This window comes from Manis pentadactyla, chromosome 9, assembly GCF_030020395.1.
Source record: "Manis pentadactyla isolate mManPen7 chromosome 9, mManPen7.hap1, whole genome shotgun sequence".
Classification (NCBI taxonomy): Eukaryota; Metazoa; Chordata; class Mammalia; order Pholidota; family Manidae; genus Manis; species Manis pentadactyla.
This window is the reverse complement of record NC_080027.1, coordinates 116,338,397-116,360,553: the sequence shown is the minus strand read 5'-3', so window position 1 is coordinate 116,360,553 and position 22,157 is coordinate 116,338,397. Positions and strand designations below refer to the sequence as shown.

General features: G+C 36.5%; 1 protein-coding gene across 1 annotated transcript in view; it reads left to right on the top strand.

Moving 5' to 3' along the window:
* FLVCR1 (FLVCR heme transporter 1) overlaps positions 1–22,157 on the top strand; it is a 36,048-nt gene that overhangs the window by 5,574 nt on the left and 8,317 nt on the right. The window contains exons 3-6 of the mRNA XM_036912495.2: positions 6,427–6,567; positions 19,277–19,344; positions 20,049–20,152; positions 21,926–22,036. Coding sequence (XP_036768390.2) covers positions 6,427–6,567; positions 19,277–19,344; positions 20,049–20,152; positions 21,926–22,036 — 424 coding nt within the window. The remainder of the gene's footprint in view (positions 1–6,426; positions 6,568–19,276; positions 19,345–20,048; positions 20,153–21,925; positions 22,037–22,157) is intronic.

Here is a 22,157-nt window from a genome sequence, read left to right as displayed (position 1 = left end):
ACAAAAAACGAATAATACATGTGGCCATTGACATATTACCCTGGGTTACTTGAGAAATTAAAAGAGCTATTTGTGTACATAATAACTTATTTAGGTACTCATGGCCTACTAGTAAACAGTGGAAATGGAAATGGACAGGGTTGTGAAGAATGGAGAAAAATGGAATAGTTAAAAAAGGGCTCATTGTCAAGTTTTGCTTGGTGCCCTGTAACCTTAATCATGTGATACCAAACATAGTATAAAAGCAAGATAATATACAGTTGTGATATGAAAGTCTTAGGTTGAAAATTGTGACATTTAAATTAAAACTTTCCCTGTTTTCCTTATACCCAAATGTTTATTGTTGAGGAAAATATGGATCATTTAAAAAATCCTTACTTAAAGGTCCTCAGTTACTAAGAGACAATCCTACTTCCCTCTAAACTCTATCCACAAATACAGTTGACCCTTGAAAGGGAGTGGAATAGGGGTATTGACCCCCATGTAGTTGAAAATCTCTGTATAACTTTTGACTCCCCTAGAACTTAACTACTAGTAGCCTACTGTTGACCAGAAGCCCTACTGATAACATAAACAGTCAATTAACATATATTTTTATGTTTTATGCTATATCCTTAAAATAAAGGAGAAAATGTTTTTTCAGACTCTCACAAATTTCCAAAAATTTTTCCCAATATATTTATTGAAAAGAATCTGCTTATGAGTGAACCCATGCAGTTCAAACCTGTGTCCAAGGGTCACCTGTACTTTGGAAGTCCAATCAAATCTTACGAAGTAATTTAGTTCTTTGCTGAGCTTCTCAGCAATGTGACATATACTAATTGGTGGTCAGCAGGTTTCCTAAAATACTGGCTTGCAGCGTCATGGTGTGTAATCACATCATTCTGATGGAGCTTGCATATCAGTATAGTCCACCAAGCATTTTTTAGGAATTAACCCAGACCTTCTACTGAATTTCACTCTAATACCCCATTCTTACTGGGAAACACTATTGTGGCCTCTAACATTCGATTGTTTGATACACACAAACATGTTAAAAGGCATACTACAGGAAGAATTAATGTTGTTAAAATGGCCATCCTGCCTAACGCAATCTACAGATTCTGTGCAATCCAGTGGCATTCTTCATCGAACTAGAGCAAATAGTTCTAAATTCATGTGGGACCACAAAAGACACTGAAAAGCCAAAGCAATCCTGAGATGGAAGAATAAAACGGGGGGTACTACACTCCCCGACTTCAAGCTCTACTACAAAGCCACAGTAATCAAAACAATTTGGTACTGGCACAAGAACAGACCCATAGATGAATGGAAAAGAATAGAGAGCCCAGATATAAACCCAAGTATATATGGTCAATTAATATACGATAAAGGAGCCATGGATATACAATGGGGAAATGATGGCCTCTTCAACAACTGGTGTTGGCAAAACTAGACAGCTACATGTAAGAGAATGAAAATGGATTATTGTCCAACTCTATACACAAAAGCAACTCAAAATGGATCAAAGACCTGAATGTAAGTCATGAAATCATAAAACTCTTAGAAGACAAAATAGACAAAAATCTCCTGAGTATAAACATGAGCAACTTTTTTCCTGAACTATCTCCTCGGGCAAGGGAATCAAAAGCAAAAATGAACAAGTGGGACTACATCAAGCTGAAAAGCTTTACAGCAAAGGACACCATCAGCAGATCAAAAAGGCATCTGACAGTATGAGAGAATATATTTGTAAATGACATATCTGACAAGGGGTTAATATCCAAAATATACAAAAAACTCACCACCTCAACATCCAAAAGGCAAATAGCTCTATTAAAAAATGGGCAGAGATATGAACCAACAGTTCTCCAAAGAAGAAATTCACATGGCCAATAGACACATGAAAAGATGCTCCACATCACTAATCATCAGGGAAATGCAAATTAAAACCACAATGAGGTAACACCTCACACCAGTTAGGATATCCAGCATCAAAAAGACTAAACAGCATATGCTGGCGAGGATGCAGAGAAAGGGGAACCCTCCTACACTGCTGGTGGGAATGTAAGCTAGTTCAACCATTGTGGAAAGCAATATGGAGGTTCCTCAAAAATCTGAAAATAGAAATACCATTTGACCCGGGAATTCCACTCCTAGGAATTTACCCAAAGAATACAAGTTCTCAGATTCAAAAAGACATATGCACCCCTATGTTTATCACAGCACTTTTTACAATAGCCAAGATATGGAAGCAACCTAAGGGTCCATAAGTAGATGAATGGATAAAGAAGATGTGGTACATATACACAAGGAAATACTATTCAGCCATAAGAAAGAAACAAATCCTACCATTTGCAACAACATGGATGGAGCTGGAGGACATTATGCTCAGTGAAATAAGCCAGGTGGAGAAGGACAAGTACCAAATGATTTCCCTCATTTGTGGAGTATAACAACGAAGCATAACTGAAGGAGCAAAACAGCAGCAGACTCACAAATTCCAGGAAGAGACTAGCGGTTACTAAAGGGGAGGGGTGGGAGACGGCAGGTGGGGAGGGAGGGTGAAGGGGATTGAGGAGTATTATGATTAGTTTACATGGGGAAGACAGTGTAGCACAGAGAAGACAAGTAGTGACTCTGACATCTTACTACACTGATGAACAGTGACTGCAAATGGTATGGCGAGGACTCAATAATATGGGTGAATGTAGTAACCACACTGTTTTTCATGTGAAACCTTCATAAAAGTGTGTATCAGTAATACCTTAATAATTGTATAAAATATATATTTTACTTATTAGTCTATAAGAATTTCAAGCCTCTGAGATAAAGTCTGCTTTTAAAGAATAAGTATTCCTCAGAAAGACAAATGTATTTTGAGTAACACTTAATAATTACCAAGTTTATTTACATATATCACCATAAATCCTTAGAACATAACTTTGTTATTTCCATTTTATGGATGAGAAAACTGCAGTCAAGAGACAGGAATAGACTTCTTTAGAGTTATACAGTAATGTAAGGCAGAGCCTGAATTCAAACCTATATTTGTCTTATAATATGTTAATATGTATAATGTCTGCTGGAATCACACAGGGCCATATAATGAAAACAAAAGATAATGTTTTAATCTAATTTCAAAAAGTAGACGTGGTCCTAAACAATAGATTTGCTACTCACTCATCATGGGAGAAAAAGTTTGAATGTGGTGCCCCAAAATACTCTGGCTACTTTATGTGCCTTTTGCCAGGGGTGGAGAATAACTGCTTTAGTAGTTATTTTATTGGCACAAGTTTTTGGTGGGGAGAAGAGAAGAAGGTAGGAGGCTACTGTTTTTCAATTTCAAAGGAGAAAGAAAAAGCCATGACTCATCTTTTGAGAGGAAAAATGCAGCATAAAAAAAAAAACAATGATTTTTTGAGTTCTTCTTTTTCTTCAGACTTCTTAAGTAGACTTAAGCCCAGCTTTACTATATTGTGTACCTTGTAGATACAGGCTTGATTTTTGTCCAAGAGGGAAGGTGACAACCTGAAACTAAAAGATGACATTTGTATTCAGAAAATAAATCTAGGAGTTAAAGACTAGTAAGAGTTTGTTTTCACTTTTCATTTGAGTTCAGGTCTGAGCTATTTAGACTCATTTTATCATAGTAAATAAAAACCTTAAAGACTTAAGACTCCCTAAATACCCACGACTACCTGGTAAGCAATAGTTTCTACATTCGGAAATTTTGTTTTACAATTGCGTGAGTTCTGTATTACCAATATTAATAAAAAGAGGTATCTTCTTATCTTACTTAACTAGGACACAAAGGGACTTTCAGGAAAGGACAACAGACACCCTTAACGGTGCAAAGAACAGATAGGGTGAAAGGAAGAGGAGGAATTGCAAAATCTTAAACATTTTATGTCTACAGTCCTCCAATATAAGCATATTAAAAAGTAAATATATCTGCCAACATCCAAAAGACAAACAACAACAAATGTTGGCGAGGATGTGGAGAAAGGGAAACCCTCCTACACTGCTGGTGGGAATGTAAACTGGTTCAACCATTGTGGAAAGCAATATGGAGGTTCCTCAAAAAACTCAAAATAGAAATACCATTTGACCCAGGAATTCCACTCTTAGGAATTTACCCTAAGAATGCAGCAGCCCAGTTTGAAAAAGACAGATGCACCCCTATGTTTATTGCAGCACTATTTACAATAGCCAAGAAATGGAAGCAACCTAAGTGTCCATCAGTAGATGAATGGATAAAGAAGATGTGGTACATATACACAATGGAATATTATTCAGCCATAAGAAGAAAACAAATCCTACCATTTGCAACAACACGGATGGAGCTAGAGGGTATTATGCTCAGTGAAATAAGCCAGGCGGAGAAAGAAAAGTACCAAATGATTTCACTCATATGTGGAGTATAACAACAAAGAAAAAACTGAAGGAACAAAACAGCAGCAGTCTCACAGAACCCAAGAAAGGACTAACAGTTACCAAAGGGAAAGGGACTGGGGAGGATGGGTGGGAAAGGAGGGATAAGGGGGAAAATGGGGCATTACTATTAGCACACATAATATAGGGGGCCACAGGAACAGAAGTATAGTACAGAGAAGACAAGTAATGATTCTATAGCATCTTACTATGCTGATCGACAGTAACTGTAATGGAGTATGTCGGGGGGACTTGATAATAGGGGGAGTCTAGTAACCATAATATTGTTCAAGTAATTGTACATTAACAATATCAAAAAATATATATATCTGAGTTATGTCTCCTCTTGAATTAGTTGTGAGACCTGTAAAAGTAGAAGTCTGTTTTAGTTTGAAATGTTTTAGTTACATCATAATTAACCAATGTTTTGGTGAGCAAAGAACTTTAATTTTTTTTTGTTTTTAGCAGCAAACAGGAGAATTAGAGAACTGCATAATGATATGGAAGTTTTTAAGGATCATTCTTTCTTTCACAGCAGTTTTCAAACCTGTTTGGGTATTGATCGTATTTGGAGAGTTTTGTGTTTACTACAAACTCTCAGGTTCTTCTGGAGGTTCTGATTCATTGAGCCTTGGGTAGAATCTCAGAAATCTGTGTTATTTTAAAATTTGTACATGATTACAGTTGGCAGCCAGATCTAGCCCAGTTTCAGAGTACAAAGCAGGCCTTCCTTGTTGAAGGAAAGAAATAGCCACCATTTCCACAAAAGAGAATGAAAGAAAAAATTCTAAGCTTTTTGAAAATATTTTGCTTCATTCTGAATCCATTTACCTTCTTTCTGGTTTTTGAATTTACCCTACTTTATTGATTGTGAAATATACATTTTTTTTCATGAAATCTCTGAAATTGAGGTGCCTTTAATATTAGCATCTGAGATAAGTAATTTCTAGAGACCTGCTGTATAACAGCATACCTACAGTTAACAATTCTGTATTGTCCACTTAAAAACTTGTTAAGAGGGTAGATTTCATGTTAAGTGTTCTTACCACAATAATAAAAAAAAACAATGGCATATAACAGTGGCAGACATGGTTATATGAAAACTTTCTATTGAAAATTGGCAAAATTATTGAGAGCCAGCATCAGACCACTTAGATTGAATGAAATGAAGTATTTTCCATCCATCTTAGCTTAAATTTTTTAGTCAATACTAAAACTTGACTTTAATTTCCTAAGTACCAAATGTTAGCAGTTCAGCTTTTCTGTCAAGTAGTCTCGACTTCTGACTAGCCAAACCCTTCAGAAATCTCTCCTTAGCCATCTGTTGCAGGAAGTTAGTAGATCCTCACCTGCACAGCAACAGGCAGTCTCTAAACGTGTGGCTGAGAAAGCTGTGGACTCTAACTCCCTAGAAAGGGGCTTAAAGTATCAGCTAGAACTTAGAGCATCAGAAAACATGTATCACATTTTCATGTCTCTCAGCTCTACTCCTAGCTTTTCCATGTGCAGCTAGAGTGGGTCAGCAAGAAGGACCTAGTTCTGCTCCCATGAATACCTTTTCTAGAGGTATATGTGATCAGATCAGGTGATATACTTTATATCAAATTTTAGGAAAAAATAGTTACTGACTCAAGTCTGTCCTCTAAAAGCTAAATACCATATTGGTGTGCTCCTATTTGGTGTTACCTCTAACTACAAATTGAACTAAATTTAGAAATAGAGTTGTGGAATACTTAATATAATAAAAAATTAATCTTGCTTGACTAAAATAGAATACTCAGTGGGCAAGGCTGTGATTTACTATTGATGGTTTTGCACTTGTTTTGTACGTTGCCCAGATCACTGAGTTCAGAGGACTGAGATGCAAATGGCAGACTATTTTTTACACTTAGATTAGTGGCAATGAAGAGCCTCCTAGAGAGGCCTTGTACTACTTCTTTAATCTTAAACTGAATTTCTCTGCTCACTAAGGAGGGTACCTTTACTTAATTACCCTTTCCTGTGTGTTTCCAGCATTCAAAGAGAAACCTCAGTATCCACCAAGTCAGGCTCAAGCAGTTCTCAAAGACAGCCCCCCTGAAGAGTACTCCTATAAGAAATCAATACAGAACTTATTTAAAAACATTCCTTTTGTCCTTCTGTTGATTACTTATGGTAAGTGGTTTTCTTTCATTTTCTTTGTTGTCAGTATAAACCTTTGAGCATTCTAGATTCTTTTCATTTAATCTCATGGTTTGAAATATAACGAGATAGGTTTGTTAACGCTGTAAAAATAACAATTGCATATCATAAACTTAAGTTTTGAACTAAAAGCTAAAACTTCAGGATGGATTTTCTTATATGTTTAAAAAAATTTTTTTAATCTCAAGTAGAGAAGGGCTGTCTTTCGTGAGTTCTAAGATATTTTAGGTCTTTATGAACTATAATTATGACTGCCATAAGCATATGGGAAGGATCATCAACAGTTCCTTTCTTTGATCCTGTATAAACTGGCATCCATTTGACTACTCAGTCAAAACTGGACATTAAAGAGGTCACCTTAACCAGGTCTAATTTAAAAAAAAATTCTCATCCTTCTGCATCTTTCAGGATAGCTGACAGATAGTTATATTCATCCTCACAGTGTAGCTTTGACTGCAGGTACCAACACATTTGGTTCCCTTCAGAGCTTTTTCATTTTTTGTTCCTTATATTAATACTGTTTATATTAACCACCAACACCCGCTATTTCTGTCTTACTTACCTTCAAAAGCCACTCACTGTGTTCTTTACATTTCGTGGGGAGCACATACACTAGTACATAATTGCATCAAAAGTTGTAACAAATTATGCCCTAACATAAACTCTTACCCATTTACCAAGATTACTTCTTCTATTATTTTTTTCTGTTTTTGTGGAAATCATTAAACACAAAAGCAGAACATTTGAATCTAGCAAATTCCTATGTACCCACCACCACCCAGCGTCAATAGTTACCAACATTTCACCATTTTTGCTTTATCTAGTTCCTCTACTTGTTTTCTGGTATATTTTAAAGCAAATCCTAGGTGTTATATCATCTCATCAGTAAATACTTCCCATGCCAAAGTTCATTTTCTTGATTTTGCTGGTTACCTCCACTGGTTAGCTTACCTAAAACTCCTAACTAGAAAGTAGAAAAAATACAGTGGCTTGTTGTTATCTATTAGAGCAAATTCATTTCTTTAGCCTGTCATTTAAGGTGGCTTTTTCTACCTTCTTTTATTTTTTTTCCCCAATAGAAAATTCTCTTTTATTCCGATTTGTAACCAACACCCTCTGAAGGATAGATACACTCACATATGCATATGCAGACATACCACCACATGTATATATTATAATTTTGTGCCATTATTTCTTTAACCTGAAATGTACTTCTTTTTTTTCTTCAGCTATCCTGTAAGAGCTAGCTTAATGTTTACCTCACTTATGGTTCATTTTGTTATTCATTCCTTTATCCATCGATAACTATGAAATATCGGCTAACTATATAGTAGTGTCTTAGATGCTGTGTAGGTTAGAAAGAAGCATGATACAGGATTTCTGCCCTCAAGTTATAAACCAATTGGGTAGATAATATAAACATCTGAAAAGCAAACAACAGTGTAAGAGTAATTCATCAAAAAGGTAATGGCACAAAAGAAGTTGTATGGCAAGTGCATGCTAAAGCCTTCAGAATGTATAACTGGGAAAGGATAAACAGAGGGAAGGGGTGTGGTTGGCAGGAGGCACATCAGGGCAGAGGTGGTGGCTGAGCTGGCCTTGAAGGACACGTTAGAATTTGGACAGAGAAAGAAGAGGGAAATGGCATGAGCAAGGGTCTTGGATGATGGTAACTTCTCTGGATACTTTGATTTCTGTGGCGTTTTTATTTTTTATTTATTTATTTTTTTGTATTTAACATGGGTTTTCTTTATTAGAAAGCATTTTGTACAGCGCAGTGGAAGCTTACAAGTATTCTACGGAGAAAATTGCATGCAGACTAGATTACAATAAGTCACAATACATCAGTATCCCAACAATTGAGTCCCATGGTCAGATAAACTGTAATAAAGTAAAGGCGCTCTTTTTTTGAAATAAAATCAGTGGTTGCCAGGAAATACTCTGCTTGCTCACAAAGAAAGTCTAATCATAGCTTCAGTCTCATTAGTAATAAATGTCATTTTTAGTTCAAATAACCTCAAACCTGTGTTCAAATTTTTCCTGGGTTTCTAATTTCCTCCCTCTGGCTGGCACTTTGAGTACATATACAGGTCTTTTATTGGGTACTTAAAATGAATAGTAGACTCTTGTCCAGAACAACAGTTGCTTCACTCCAACAGGAAAGGGAAAAACAATAACTATTTCAATTTTCAGTAAGGAGCAGAGAGCTTTAAAAAAAAAAAAAGTGGTAGCAATCCCCAAGCCACACATAAAGAAAGTTATGCCAGATGGCTTTTCTCTCATCTTATCCAGCCTAACCTCAGGGAAGAGTCAATGTGTGTTTGGATTTTCCACTATTTTGCCAGTCTTGGACGTTTTCCCAGAATATCCTTACAGACACTTGGAAGGATGACCTGTGCCTTCATGGAAACATCTACCCCACACCCTCCTTTACTCGATCCTCACCCCATCAATGCGCAGGTCATGGGCAAAACCAAACATGCACTATGGGGCTGTTTTCCTGTCTACATACCAAAAATCATACTGCCACTACTGTCTTTAACTCATAAGTTAAAACATTTTGGAAATAATATGTAGCATAAAAATCAAACTGCATTAAGGGATTGTTAATAAAACATACTTGTTTACTGCACAACCGCAAAGCTCCCTACCCCCAGTATAACCCAACACAACTCTTCCAAATGTAGAACAGTGATGACCCTTCCTGTTATAGGTTGTTCTAGAGGTTGCATCCGTATTTCCCAGTCACAAGTAGACTGCTATTCCTCGATTATCTGCTTTAAACTTTATTGGTTTATCATTGAATGGGATGAGCTGATTTATTCGTACCCCAAGTCCACCTGATCCCTGCGTATAGACTAACACCTGTAGATTAATTGGTGACTTTAATGGCTTATACCTAAACTACTTCTATTATTTTTTTCTCTCCTCAAGGACGGTGTCCCCCTCTTGAGTTCTCATTTTGTAAAATGATGTGAATGTCCCTAACCTGAGTTCTTCTCTCTGCTGTCCTGGGGCTCTATCCTCAATACCTTTATGTCATTGAGTTTGGTGACATTCACGTTAGTCTTAACCCTTGCCATCACCTGGTTTATCTGTCTCTTGATTCTAATTGCTGAAAATGCTTCATGTATGAGTACTGTCCACAGTTTAGAAATAACGATTAAATAGTCTTCTAGGATGAGATTCTTTTTCCTGAAAAACGTTCTTAAATGTTCCTTGACTTTCAAAGGGACATGATTTTTCTCTCTGAAGACCGTTTTCCTTCTCCACACTTTTCATACACTTAATTTCTTCTGACATCTCCAACACAGTCTGGTCTCTGGATTTTATGTCTTTAATATTACATCATTTAATACTTGTTTATACACAAATACTAGGTGAAAAGTTATTGTTTGAAATTCATAAAGGACTTATGTATATGTTATTTCATTTACCTTTTTGAGGTAGAATAATTATTATACCTATTTTATAAATAAAGAATCTGAGTTCTCATTCCTTAATTCTAATTTTATTTATTTTACACAAAATTTAAAAGTCACAAAGGATGTACAATGAAAAGATGGTCTTCCTCCATCTCTATCCCCAGGCCACCCTCCTCCCCCACCCCAGAGTCAGTCCCTGGTATCATCTGAAACTTAATTGCAAGGCCAGTGCAACCTTGATATCAAAATCAGATAAGAAGAGTATGAGAGAAAAATTATAGTCCGGTTTATCTTATGAATGTAGATACAAAAATCCAAAATAAAATATTAGCAAACCTAATCCAGTAATTTATAAGAAAGATACTACATTCTGAACAAGTTTGGTTTATCTCAGGAGTAAGACACAACTTAGTACTAGAAATTTATGAATACAGTTTACCACAGTAAGAGATCAAAGAAGAAACTTTACCCAGTAGCTGAGGAAAAAGCATTTGTTGAATTCAATACCTGTTGATTAAAGACTCTCAGCAAACTGAAGAAAATGAACTTTCTGAACCTGGTAGAGTTTATCTACAAAAACCCTATAGCAGATACCATTTTAAAGGTCGAACCTTAGATGTGTTCCCCTTAAGAATCAACAAGAAGTATCCATCAAAACAAGAATGCCTTGTGTTTCTATTCTGCTTAGCATACAACTGGATGTCCTGGCTAGCCCAGTAACACAAGGAAAAAAGTATGTGAATTGGAAGTAAAACGATGCTATTATTCAGATAATACAAAGTATACATCACAGTTTAGCAAACCATGGCCAATGAGTCAAACTGTTGCCTATTTTTTTATTTTTTTTATTTTTTACTTTGGTATTATTGATATACACTCTTATGAAGGTTTCACATGAAGAAACAATGTGATTACTACATTTACCCATATTATCAAGTCCCCACCCACACCCCAAAGCAGTCACTGTCCAGCAGTGCAGCAAGATGCCACAGATCCACTATGTGCCTTCTCTGTGCTACACTGTCCTCCCCATGATCCCCCACACCATGTGTACTAAACATAATACCCCTCAGTCCCCTTCTCCCTCCATCCCCTCTCTGGCCCACCCCCACACCCCTCCCCTTTGGTAAGCACTAGTTCCTGCTGCTATTTTGTTCCTTCAGTTTTGCTTTGTTGTTATACTCCATAAATGAGGGAAATCATTTGGCACTTGTCTTTCTCCGCCTGGCTTATTTCACTGAGCATAATATCCTCAGCTCCATCCATGTTGTTGCAAATGGTAGGATTTGTTTCTTTCTTATGGCTGAATAGTATTCCATTGTGTATATGTACCACATCTTCTTTATGCACTCATCTACTCATGGACCTTTAGGTTGCTTCCATATTTTGGCTATTGTAAAAAGTGCTGTGATAAACATAGGGGTGCATATGTCTTTTTGAATCTGAGAACTTGTATTCTTTGGGTAAATTCCAAGGAGTGGGATACCCAGGTCAAATGGTATTTCTATTTTTAGTTTTTTGAGGAACCTTCATACTGCTTTCCACAATGGTTGAACTGATTTACATTCCCACCAGCAGTGCAGGAGGGTTCCCCTTTCTCCGCATCCTCGCCAGCATTTGTTGTTCTTAGTCTTTTCGATGCTGGCCATCCTTACTGGTGTGAGGTGATATCTCATTGTGGTTTTAATTTGCATTTCCCTGATGATTAGTGATGAGGAGCATCTTTTCATGTGTCTGTTGGCCATCTGAATTTCTTCTTCGGAGAAGTATCTCTTCATATCCTCTGCCCGTTTGTTAATCGGGTTATTTGCTTTTTGGGTGTTGAGGCGTGTAAGTTCTTTATTTTGGATGTTAACGCCTTGTCAGATATGTCATTTACAAATATATTCTCCCATACTGTAGGATGCCTTTTTGTTCTGTTGATGGTGTCCTTTGCTGTACAGAGACTTTTTAGTTTCATGTAGTCCCATGAGTTAATTTTTGCTGCTGTTTCCCTTGCTCGAGGAGATGCATTCAGGAGGAAGTTGCTCATGCTTATATTCAGGAGATGTTTGCCTATGTTGTCTTCTAAGAGTTTTATGGTTTCATGACTTACATTCAAGTCTTTAATCCATTTGAGTTTACTTTTGTATATGGGGTTAAACAGTAATTCAGTTTCATTCTCTTGCATGTAGCTGTCCAGTTTTGTTGTTGCCTATTTTTTTAAAGTTTTGTTTCATATTGCCTGGCTGCTTTGAACTACAAGGGTAGCATCGAGTAGTTACATCACAAGCTGTATGGACTGCAAAGCTAAAAGTATTTACTGTCAAGCACTTTACAGAAAATGTTTACTGACTCTGGTCTACAAAAATAATGCAAGAGAACCTATAGAAACAATTATTACAACTAATAAGAATGAGTTCAGCGAGATTACTATGTATCTGATGATGTGAAATTAACAATTGTGTTCCTATAAAAAGGTACCTTTTATAATAGCAACCAAAACTATAAGATGCTTAGGAATAAATCTGCCAAAACAACTTTATAAATTATGCAGTTATAGAACATTGAAAGATGTAAGAGAAGACATAATTAAATAAGGGGGTATACCATGTTTTTGGAAGACCTGAGAGTCTGATGATGCCAGTTGACCATATCATGTCATTGTAGTAACAGGTGCCAGTTGTAGATTTGGACTGATGGAAAGGCCAGATCCAGACACTGTTTAGGAAATTAAATGGAGTTTACTTATTGAAGGAATTAGAAAGAAGGGACTGGGAAGCACTGCAAAGAGTTTGATAATATTTCTCAGGACAGTTGGAGAAGTTTCTTGACCTCATATTCTTCCCCAAAGGGCTGCATAGTTAGGGATCATAATGTTTGAGTGGGAGTCCTATCACACCTTTCTTAAATGTACTTGTCCCCCTCCATACCTAGTATTACATACAGAAGATTGGAGCAGATTTACACATGGGATAATCTGGATAGGGACAACATTCCTAGAACAGGATTTCAGGAATATATACAGTGTCTTAAACTCAGGCACCAAATAGACTAAGATTAAATTTTTTGAAGTAGGGCTATTTGGAGAAAATATGATTCCTCACTATCCTAACTGTTGCTGCTTGCTGTCTGAAATTGAGATAGATGCCATACTCTAGATTCAGTAAGAGTATTCCTTGCTATTATAGTCCTTTATCTAGACCCTCACTCAGGTCTGGAATAGATTCAGGAACACTGTAGGGTAGAGTGCAGTAGAGTCCATGGGGCCTGAGCACAGGCCTCCTTTGTTTTCCTTGCCCTCCCCAGGCTAACCCAGCTGGGTCCCTCTGCAATGGGAAGTGAGTAACAAAGTCAGTTACCCAGAGGGTTTTGATAAGGTCTTTAGACCAGCTGTAGGCCTCACTCTACAATCCGCAGTTTAAATATGGTTTATAATGGAACTTCACTAGTTCTAAAATTCCTGTCAGAAGTAAGAGACAGAAACAACAAAGATAATTTCTGTGATGAACAAGGTGATTCTCAGACATCAAGACTTATAAAGCACTAGAAATTAAGATACCATGAATGATCAAGGAATAGACAATGAAATTACTGGAACAAAATAGAAAGCAGAGACTACCCCCATGTATCAGTTGGCATAGTTAGGTCATACTATAGCAGTGAAATTCTGCCAAAAATCTCTTAGTGACCTAACAGATCAAAAGTTTGTTTGTTGCCAGGGCTACAAGTTCAATACGAATTGGCAGCAAGGTTCTCATAGTTACTGCGGGATTCAGGCTGACATCTCGGCACATGCTTTAATGATTACTAGGGCAGAAAATGGGAAATGTCACTTTTGGTCACATTTGAAGTCAGATATGGCCATTCCACTAAGTGCTTGGAAAGAGAACTAGAATATTTGAGAGCAGCTCTGATGACTAGAACATTATACACAGATAGAAACTGGATGCTTGGCAGAAGAGAAATTGTATAATAAATTGTCCTAGGATAATTGATTGGATAATCCTTAAAAGAAAAAGAAAAATAGGTCTCTGTATCATACCATGCACAAAAGCAAATTGTATTAGATTAAAACCCAAAGGATAAATGTCAGAACTCTAAAGTTTTTTAGAAGCAAATATTGGAAACCATCATTAATATTCTGAAGAGACTTAATGCAGAAAACATAAACCCTAAAGAGAAAGACTGATAAATATAATTACATTAAAATAATGGTCTTTTCTAGAAACACACTATTTTTAAAAAGTGAAGGGAAGACATACACTATGAGAAGATGTCTTCAATGCATATAACCAATGAAGGCTTGGTATCTACAATATAAAAGTAATTCAAACTAACCAATAAGAAAGGAGCAAACAATCCATGGAACCAGGCATTTATGTGTGTATTGCTCAGATATGATGCTCAACCTTACAAGTAATCAAGGAAATGTAAATCAAAACCAGAGTAAGATACAATATCACATTCATTCAGATTAGCAAAAACTATTTTTTTTAAATCTGGTAAAAACAAATTTGGTTAGATGTGGAATAAAGGAAATCTGTTGATAGTATAAACTAGTACAACCATTTTGAAGAGCAACTTGGCTATATCCAGAAAGTAGAAGTTACTCCTAGATATATATTTACAAAACTCTTATACATAAGAACAGAAGCATAATATTCATTGCAATATTGTTTTACGTAGTGAAAAAGTAGAAAAGGCCGTCAATGTCCATCAACAGAAGAGAGAATTAAACTGAAGTGTATTACACAATGGACTATTATACAGCAGAGAAAACAAATGCATAAGAACTCAAAGTATCAAAACAGGTAAATTTCAAAACCATAATACTGAGTGGTAGAGAAGAGCAAGCTGCAGATGGATACAGATAATACAGGCGGGCATACCTCAGAGACATTGTCGGTTCAGTTCCAGGTCACTGAAACAGAGCAAATACCACAATAAAGTGAGTCAAATGAATTTTTTGGTTTCCCAATACATATGTTATGTTTACACTATACTATAGTCTATTAAGGGCAATAGCATTATGTCTAAAAAATAGCATATATCTAAATTAAAAAATAATTGCTAAAAACTGCTAGCCATCATCTGAACTTTAAACAAGTCCTGATCTTTTTGCTGGTAGAGCGTGTTGCCTTGATGTGGGTGGCTGCTGACTGACCAGGGGTGCTGATCGCTGAAGGCTGGGGGGACCCTGGCGATTTCTTAAAATAAGACAAGAGTGAACTTTGCCCCATCAATTTGACTCTTCCTTTTTTCAGAACAAAACATGGTGCTGTGTGATAGCATTTTACCCACAGTAGAACTTTCGGAATTGGAGTCAGTCCTCTCAAACCCTGCTTGCTGCTTTATCAACTTTATTAATCTTTAAATCCTTCGTTGACATTTCAATAATCTTCACAGCATTTTACCAGAAGTAGATTATCTCTCTAGAAGCCACTTCTTCGCTCATCCGTAAGAACCAAGTTCTCATCCATTAAAGCTTTATCACGAGATGGCAGCAGTTCAGTCCCATCATCGTCTTCCACTTCTACTTCTCTTCTCCTCCTCCTAGTCCAACACATCTACAGTTACTTCCTGCACTGCCGGCTTGAACTCTCTGAAGTCATCCACGAGGCTTGGAATCAACCTCCTCCAAACTCCTCTTAATATTAATATTGATACTTTGACATCTTCCCATGAATCACAAATGTTCTTAATGCCATCTAGAAGGGGAAATTTTTTAAATTAAGGTATTACTGATAGACACTTTTGAAGGTTTCACATGAAAAAACAATGCCTTCTCTATGCTACACTCTCCTCCCCATGATCCCCCCATACCATGTGTGCCTGTCATAATACCTCTCCATTCCCTTCTCCCTCCCTCCCAACCAGCCCTCTCCCACCCCTCCCCTTTGGTAACCTCTAGTCCCTTCTTGGAATCTGTGAGTGTGCTGCTATTTTGTTCCTTCAGTTTTGCTTCATTGTTATACTCCACAAATGAGGGAAATCATTTGGTATTTGTCCTTCTCTGCCTGGCTTATTTCACTGAGCATAATATCCTCCAGCTCCATCCATGTTGTTGCAAATGGTAGGATTTGTTTCTTTCTTATGGCTAAATAGTATTCCATTGTGTATATGTACCACATCTTCTTTATCCATTCATCTACTGATGGACACTTAGGTTGCTTCCATATCTTGGCTATTGTAAATAGTGCTGCAGTAAACATATAGAATGGGGAATTCTTTCTAGAAGGTTTTCAATTCACTGTGCCCAGATCCATCAAAGGAATCACAATCTGCATTATGAAATGCACTTCTTCAATAACAAGACTTGAAAGTTGAAATTACTCCTTGATCCAGGGGCTGCAGAAAAGATGTATTAACGGGTGTGAAAACAACATTGATCTCATTGTATATCTCCATCAGAGCTCTTGGGTGACCAGGCTCACTGTCAATGAGCAGTAATATTTTTGAAAAGAATGTTTTTCTCTGAGCAATAATTCGTAATAGTTGGCTTAAAATATTTAGTAAACCATGTTTTAAACAGATGTGGTGTTATCCAGGCTTTGTTATTCCTATTTCTAGAGCACAGGCAATGTAGATTTAATATAATTCTTATGGTCCCTAGGAATTTTGAAATAGTCAGTGAGCACTGACTTCAAGTTAAGGTCACCAGCTGCATTAACCCCTAACAAGAGAGTCAGCCTGTTCTTTGATGCTTTGAAGACAGACACTGACTTCTCTCTAGCTGTGAGTCCTAGATGGCATCTTCCAACTGAAGACTGTTTCATCTACGTTGAAAATCTGTTGTTTACTGTAGCCACCTTCATGAATGATCTTAGCTGTATTTTCTGGATAACTTGCTGCATCCCCCGTCAGCACTTGCTGCCTCACCTGCACTTTGATGCTATGAAGACAGTTTCTTTCCTTAAACCTCGTGAACCAACCTCTGCTAGCATCCAACTTTTCTTCTACAGCTTCCTCACCTCTCTCAGCTTTCACAGAATTAGAGAAAGTTAGGGCTTTGTTCTGGATTAAACTTTGGCTTAAGGAGATGTTGTAGCTAGTTTGATCTTCTATCCAGACCACTAAACTTTCTCCATATCAGCAATAAGGCTGTTTCACTTTCTTATCATTTGTGTATTCACTGGAGTAGCACTTTGAGTTTCCTCCAAGAACTTTTCATTTGCCTTTACAACTAGGCTGTTCGGTGCAAGAGGCCTGGCTTCCAGCCTGTCTTGGCTTTCGACACACCTTCCTCACTGAGCTTACTCATTTCTAGCTTTTGATTTAAAGTGAGAGGTATGTGACTCTTCCTTTTCACATGAACACTTAGAGGCCATTGTACGGTTATTAACTGGCTTAATATAAATGTTGGTGTGTCTCAGGAAATTAGTGTCTCCTCTCTTAAGGAGAGGAGAGAGACGGGAACAGTTGGTTGGTGGAGTGGTCAGAACACATTTATCAATTAAGTTCACTCTCTTAAATGAGTGGAGTTTGGTGCCCCCAAACAATGACAAAAGAACATCAAAGATTATTGATCACAGATCACCATACCAAAGATAATAATAACAAAAAAGTTTGAAATACTGTAAGAATTATGAAAACTTGACAGAGACGAAGTGAGCAAATGCTGTAAGAAAAATGGCACCAGTAGATAGACTTGCTCAATGCTTGGGTTGCCACAAACCTTCAATTTATAAAAAACACAGCATCTGCAATGTACGTAATGTGAAGCACAATAAAATAAGGTGTGCCCGTGTATATAAGTAAGTTTAAATACATGCAGGATTATTCTTACTGTTGTTCATAGGGCCACATATATTGTAATATAATATTGAAAATGGTAAATTCCAAGGTCAGGATAAGAGCTACCTCTGAGAAAGGCTAGGAACTAATTGGGGAGAACACTCCAGGCAGTGGAAGCCCCGAGCTCCCGGGCCCTGCAGTGATTATGCAGCTCTGAGGGGTGGGGCAGTGACCTATTCATCTGAATATTCTTCAGCCTGTTGCCTAGCATGTGGAAAAAAGTAACTCTGCTGTGATGGACTCCCTTCTACTTAAATCTTTTACAAATTAAAACCAATTCCTAAATACAGATTTCTTGGACTGAGATTGCTGGATGAAAAGGCTCCTGGTGGTTGAAACAAGAACCAGTTTGGAGATTGGATTGGAGACTGTAATAAAATAATACATTTTTAGCAAATAAAAGAGAGTTAACTTGTTATGGAAATGAAGAAATCAATTATAAATAAAGTGAGAAGACCTTGCATATAAGAAGAGAAATTCTTGACATGCAATCACATATTATAAATTCACAACCCCATTTCAAAATTTCCAAATATTTCAGAAGCTTCCAAATGATTCTTGTCTGCCATGCTTCAAGACTAAGCTTTCCCTGCATCTCCTCTCTACATTTTGGGCAGCTTACAGCTTTACTCACAGAAAGCATCAGTAATGTATCTTTCTGATAAACGTTGTATTCCACATTTCAAAGGAGCAAGATAAGAAAATAATGATTATTGGAAGCATTGCAGAAAGAAAGTGTCTGAATTTGTCACATTAAAAAAAAAACAATAAGGACAGTCTAAAAAATGAATCTGAAGCAAAGATGGCAAAATGTTAGTATTTGATAAAGCTGGGTGATGAGTAAGTGTATTTGCTAGGTTATTCTCTGTGCTAGTTTCTATGCTTGAAATATTTAATAATGAAGAGAAAAACAGTAAACTTAAGTCTCAGCAGGATTAAGAGACTTCAGTATTAAGTTAAACACTATGTTCAAGGCAACACCAGGATTCAAACCTAGTCATGTGCTTCCTGATAACCAGCTGTTTTTACTGATCTCTTTTTAAGTAGACTTTAATTAATATTGTCCTACTAATTGCCTGGTCAGTCTTTGACGTAGGATGAGATCTCTGAAGCAGGAGTTCTGTTTCATGCTAGACTTAGCTCAGTATATTGTAGGTGCTCAGTAAACAACCTGTTGCCCCATTGCCGTATACAGTGTTCTGTGTGGGGATATGATTTATGGTCAGTATGTCTGAATCTAAATAGTAAGTGGTGAATAATAAGTGTCTGTTGTTCATAGACATGTTTATAGATGTTTTACCATCATAATCTCTAGTAAAGTTTGGGTGTTAAGTTGATCAGTCTAATTCTGAAAGGGAATGGTTCTTAATTTTCACTGTCAGTTGAGAAATACATTATGTTCTCACCCTGTCATTGAGTATTCCGTATCAGATTATGAACTGGTAAATGGTACATTTATAGTTTTCTGTTTATTACTGTAGGTATCATGACTGGAGCATTTTATTCAGTCTCAACTTTATTAAATCAAATGATACTGACATATTATGAGGTAAGCTGCTGCCTACATTGTGTTGCACACATGACCAAGAATTTTCTTTATCAGTAGAAGTCCTGCTAACGTAATGATAAGATTAAAGATTTATGAGCTTGTTCCTGTAAAAAAAATTTATATTTGTTTTAACTGAGAATACATTTAATCCAATTTATAAAATATGCAAATGGAAAGCAAAAAGTTGTTATTGCTTTGGCAATACATGTCTTTTTTTAAAATTCTTTTTTAAAGAAAGAGTGCAATTGGTTATATGAAAAGAGGCAAAGAAAAATTGAAGGGAAACCAACAAAAATACAAAGAAATAAATATCAAGATCTGAGCTCTCTGCTTTTGAAAGGAGAAAGCAGTTGTACTATGTAAAAGCTATTAGATTAACTTCCTTTTCAGACATCTGGGAACTATTTAAGAATTCTAATAAAAATCATTGTTCTTGTAACCATGGAGGATCAAGAAAAATTTCTTGTTTTATTTCTCTCACATTTTAGAGGTTTTTTTTTTTCCTGGTTTTAAAATAGAATGTCCTTTATATGTGCTTTACCTGTCCCCACAGCCCCACCCTAGCTTATGCACGGAATCTTCCTATTATATTGTGTGCTTAATTTTATCTGGTTATTTCCACTGACTGTGAAAAGATATGGGAATATGAAGAATCTGTTAGAATTGGAAGTATGTGATTAACTCCTCATGAAAATTCTTTGAAGGGAGAAGAAGTGAATGCAGGAAGGACCGGGCTAACACTGGTAGTAGCTGGGATGGTGGGCTCAGTTCTTTGTGGCTTGTGGCTGGATTACACCAAAACGTACAAGTAAGTAAAGGTAGATAAATGTGTGATGTACGACCTAAGGTATTTTGGGTCTAAAGGAAGCTTTACTTTTTAAGAAATCTAAAATGTGTCATTACTAAATGGATTCTACGCTCGTAGGTTTCCTTCACTTCTGAATGTTTCCATAGTCTGTAAATTGTCTTATTTTATTGGTTATATTTATTTCAACTTTGAGAACCTGGATACCTTATGAACCTTCTTTCCCTCTGATAATATATGCATGCATACCACTTCAGAAGCAATCATTTCTATTCTAAGAAAAGCCCTTCCTGAAAAACATTTGACTTTTGACAGGGACGTTCTACTGCTTTTGTTGTGAGCTTAAAAACAAACAAAAGGCTGCTTTTCCTATTAAAAAGTTATTGAGCATAAGGCTTTTTTTGGTAAAAATTTTTGTCTAAAATCTTCCCAAACTATAACATCACTTAACTATAATATAATATAAAAATACTATATTAATTATATATCTACAGGGAAACAGCAAAATGCTAATACAGAAGAGAAGTGAGTAATACCAACTGGGAGACTGTAAAAGGGGTTTAAGAGACAGCATCTTTTGCACTGGGCCTTCAAATAGCTATTTTTTTTTAACAGGCAGTAATATCCCATCTTCTTGGGAAAAATGAATGAATGAAACTGTGAATGAATGGACAGAATGGAATGAAATAAAATGAATAAATGAAATATGGATCTGTGTCCTGTGCACCTTTTCAGGGCACAAGCATTAGATGCCTTCCAAAATACTTGAAAATACTAAAATACCAAAATATCTTGAAATTCTCCAAGATAATGTTCCCATAATTTAAGACAGCACTTGGCTGTGGCTTCATTATTATGAAATGGTAGCTTAGATAAAAACCCATAAAATTTGTCGATGAAGGGAGCATATGTAATGAATTTACTAATAATCATCTTTGGTCTGGTACATAATGAGAAAACTCAATCGGCAAAGAAATGGGTTCGTTGTTGCCCTGGTTTCCTTCTCAGGGAAATCGCCATTCATCCACCAAACTCGTGTTGTGTGCATCACTTTTAGCTGGGAATTGCGGCAAGCGATATGATTCCTGTCCTTAAGACATTTGTGATCTAAATGGGGAAACAGGCATTCACATATGAAAGGTCAAATAGTAACATAACAGACTAAATTAGATGTTGTAAGTTCAATAGATGTCAAGTGCCAGTTACGCAGGTAGTAAAAGGATAAGGGAGTTTGGAAGATGGCCTTGTAAGCTGCAGTGGTTAGGAAAGCCACTTCGGAAGAGATGGAATTTCATCTGAATCCTGAAGTACAGATAGGGAACTGCCTCATTTGGCGGCATAAAAATGATTTTATCCATATAAATATCCCTTCTGTCTGAGCTTTGGATATAGTGTGGATTTTGTTGTCTGCTGCCACTGAATCTTAAACTTTAGCTTCAAAGTACATACTTTGGTGAAACATTCTCCATGAGAGGAAAACCTACTCTTGAAAATGGAAGAACTTACTACTATATGGACAGAGCAGTGGCAAGCCACGTGGTTTTTTATTTTTTATATTTTTATTAAGGTATTATTGATATACACTCTTATGAAGGTTTCACATGAAAAAACAATGTGGTTACTACATTTACCCATATTATCAAGTCCCCACCCATACCCCAATGCAGTCACTGTCCATCAGTGCAGCAAGATGCCACAGATCCACTATGGAGCCACAATTTTTATGTGTCTAGAAGAATCGTACAAACTACTAACAATTTCATGTTTTTGTTTTAGACAGACTACTCTGATAGTTTACATTTTGTCTTTTTTTGGAATGGTTATATTTACCTTCACACTGGACCTTGGATACATTATCATCGTGTTTGTTACTGGAGGGGTGCTTGGGTAAGTGTCACATGTGTTCAGGAGGAATGCTGTTATAATTCTCAAGTATTATTACTGTGGTTTCCACTTTTTCTTTAATGTTTTAAACTTTAAGGGATCCATCCTGTTCATATAAATGTAT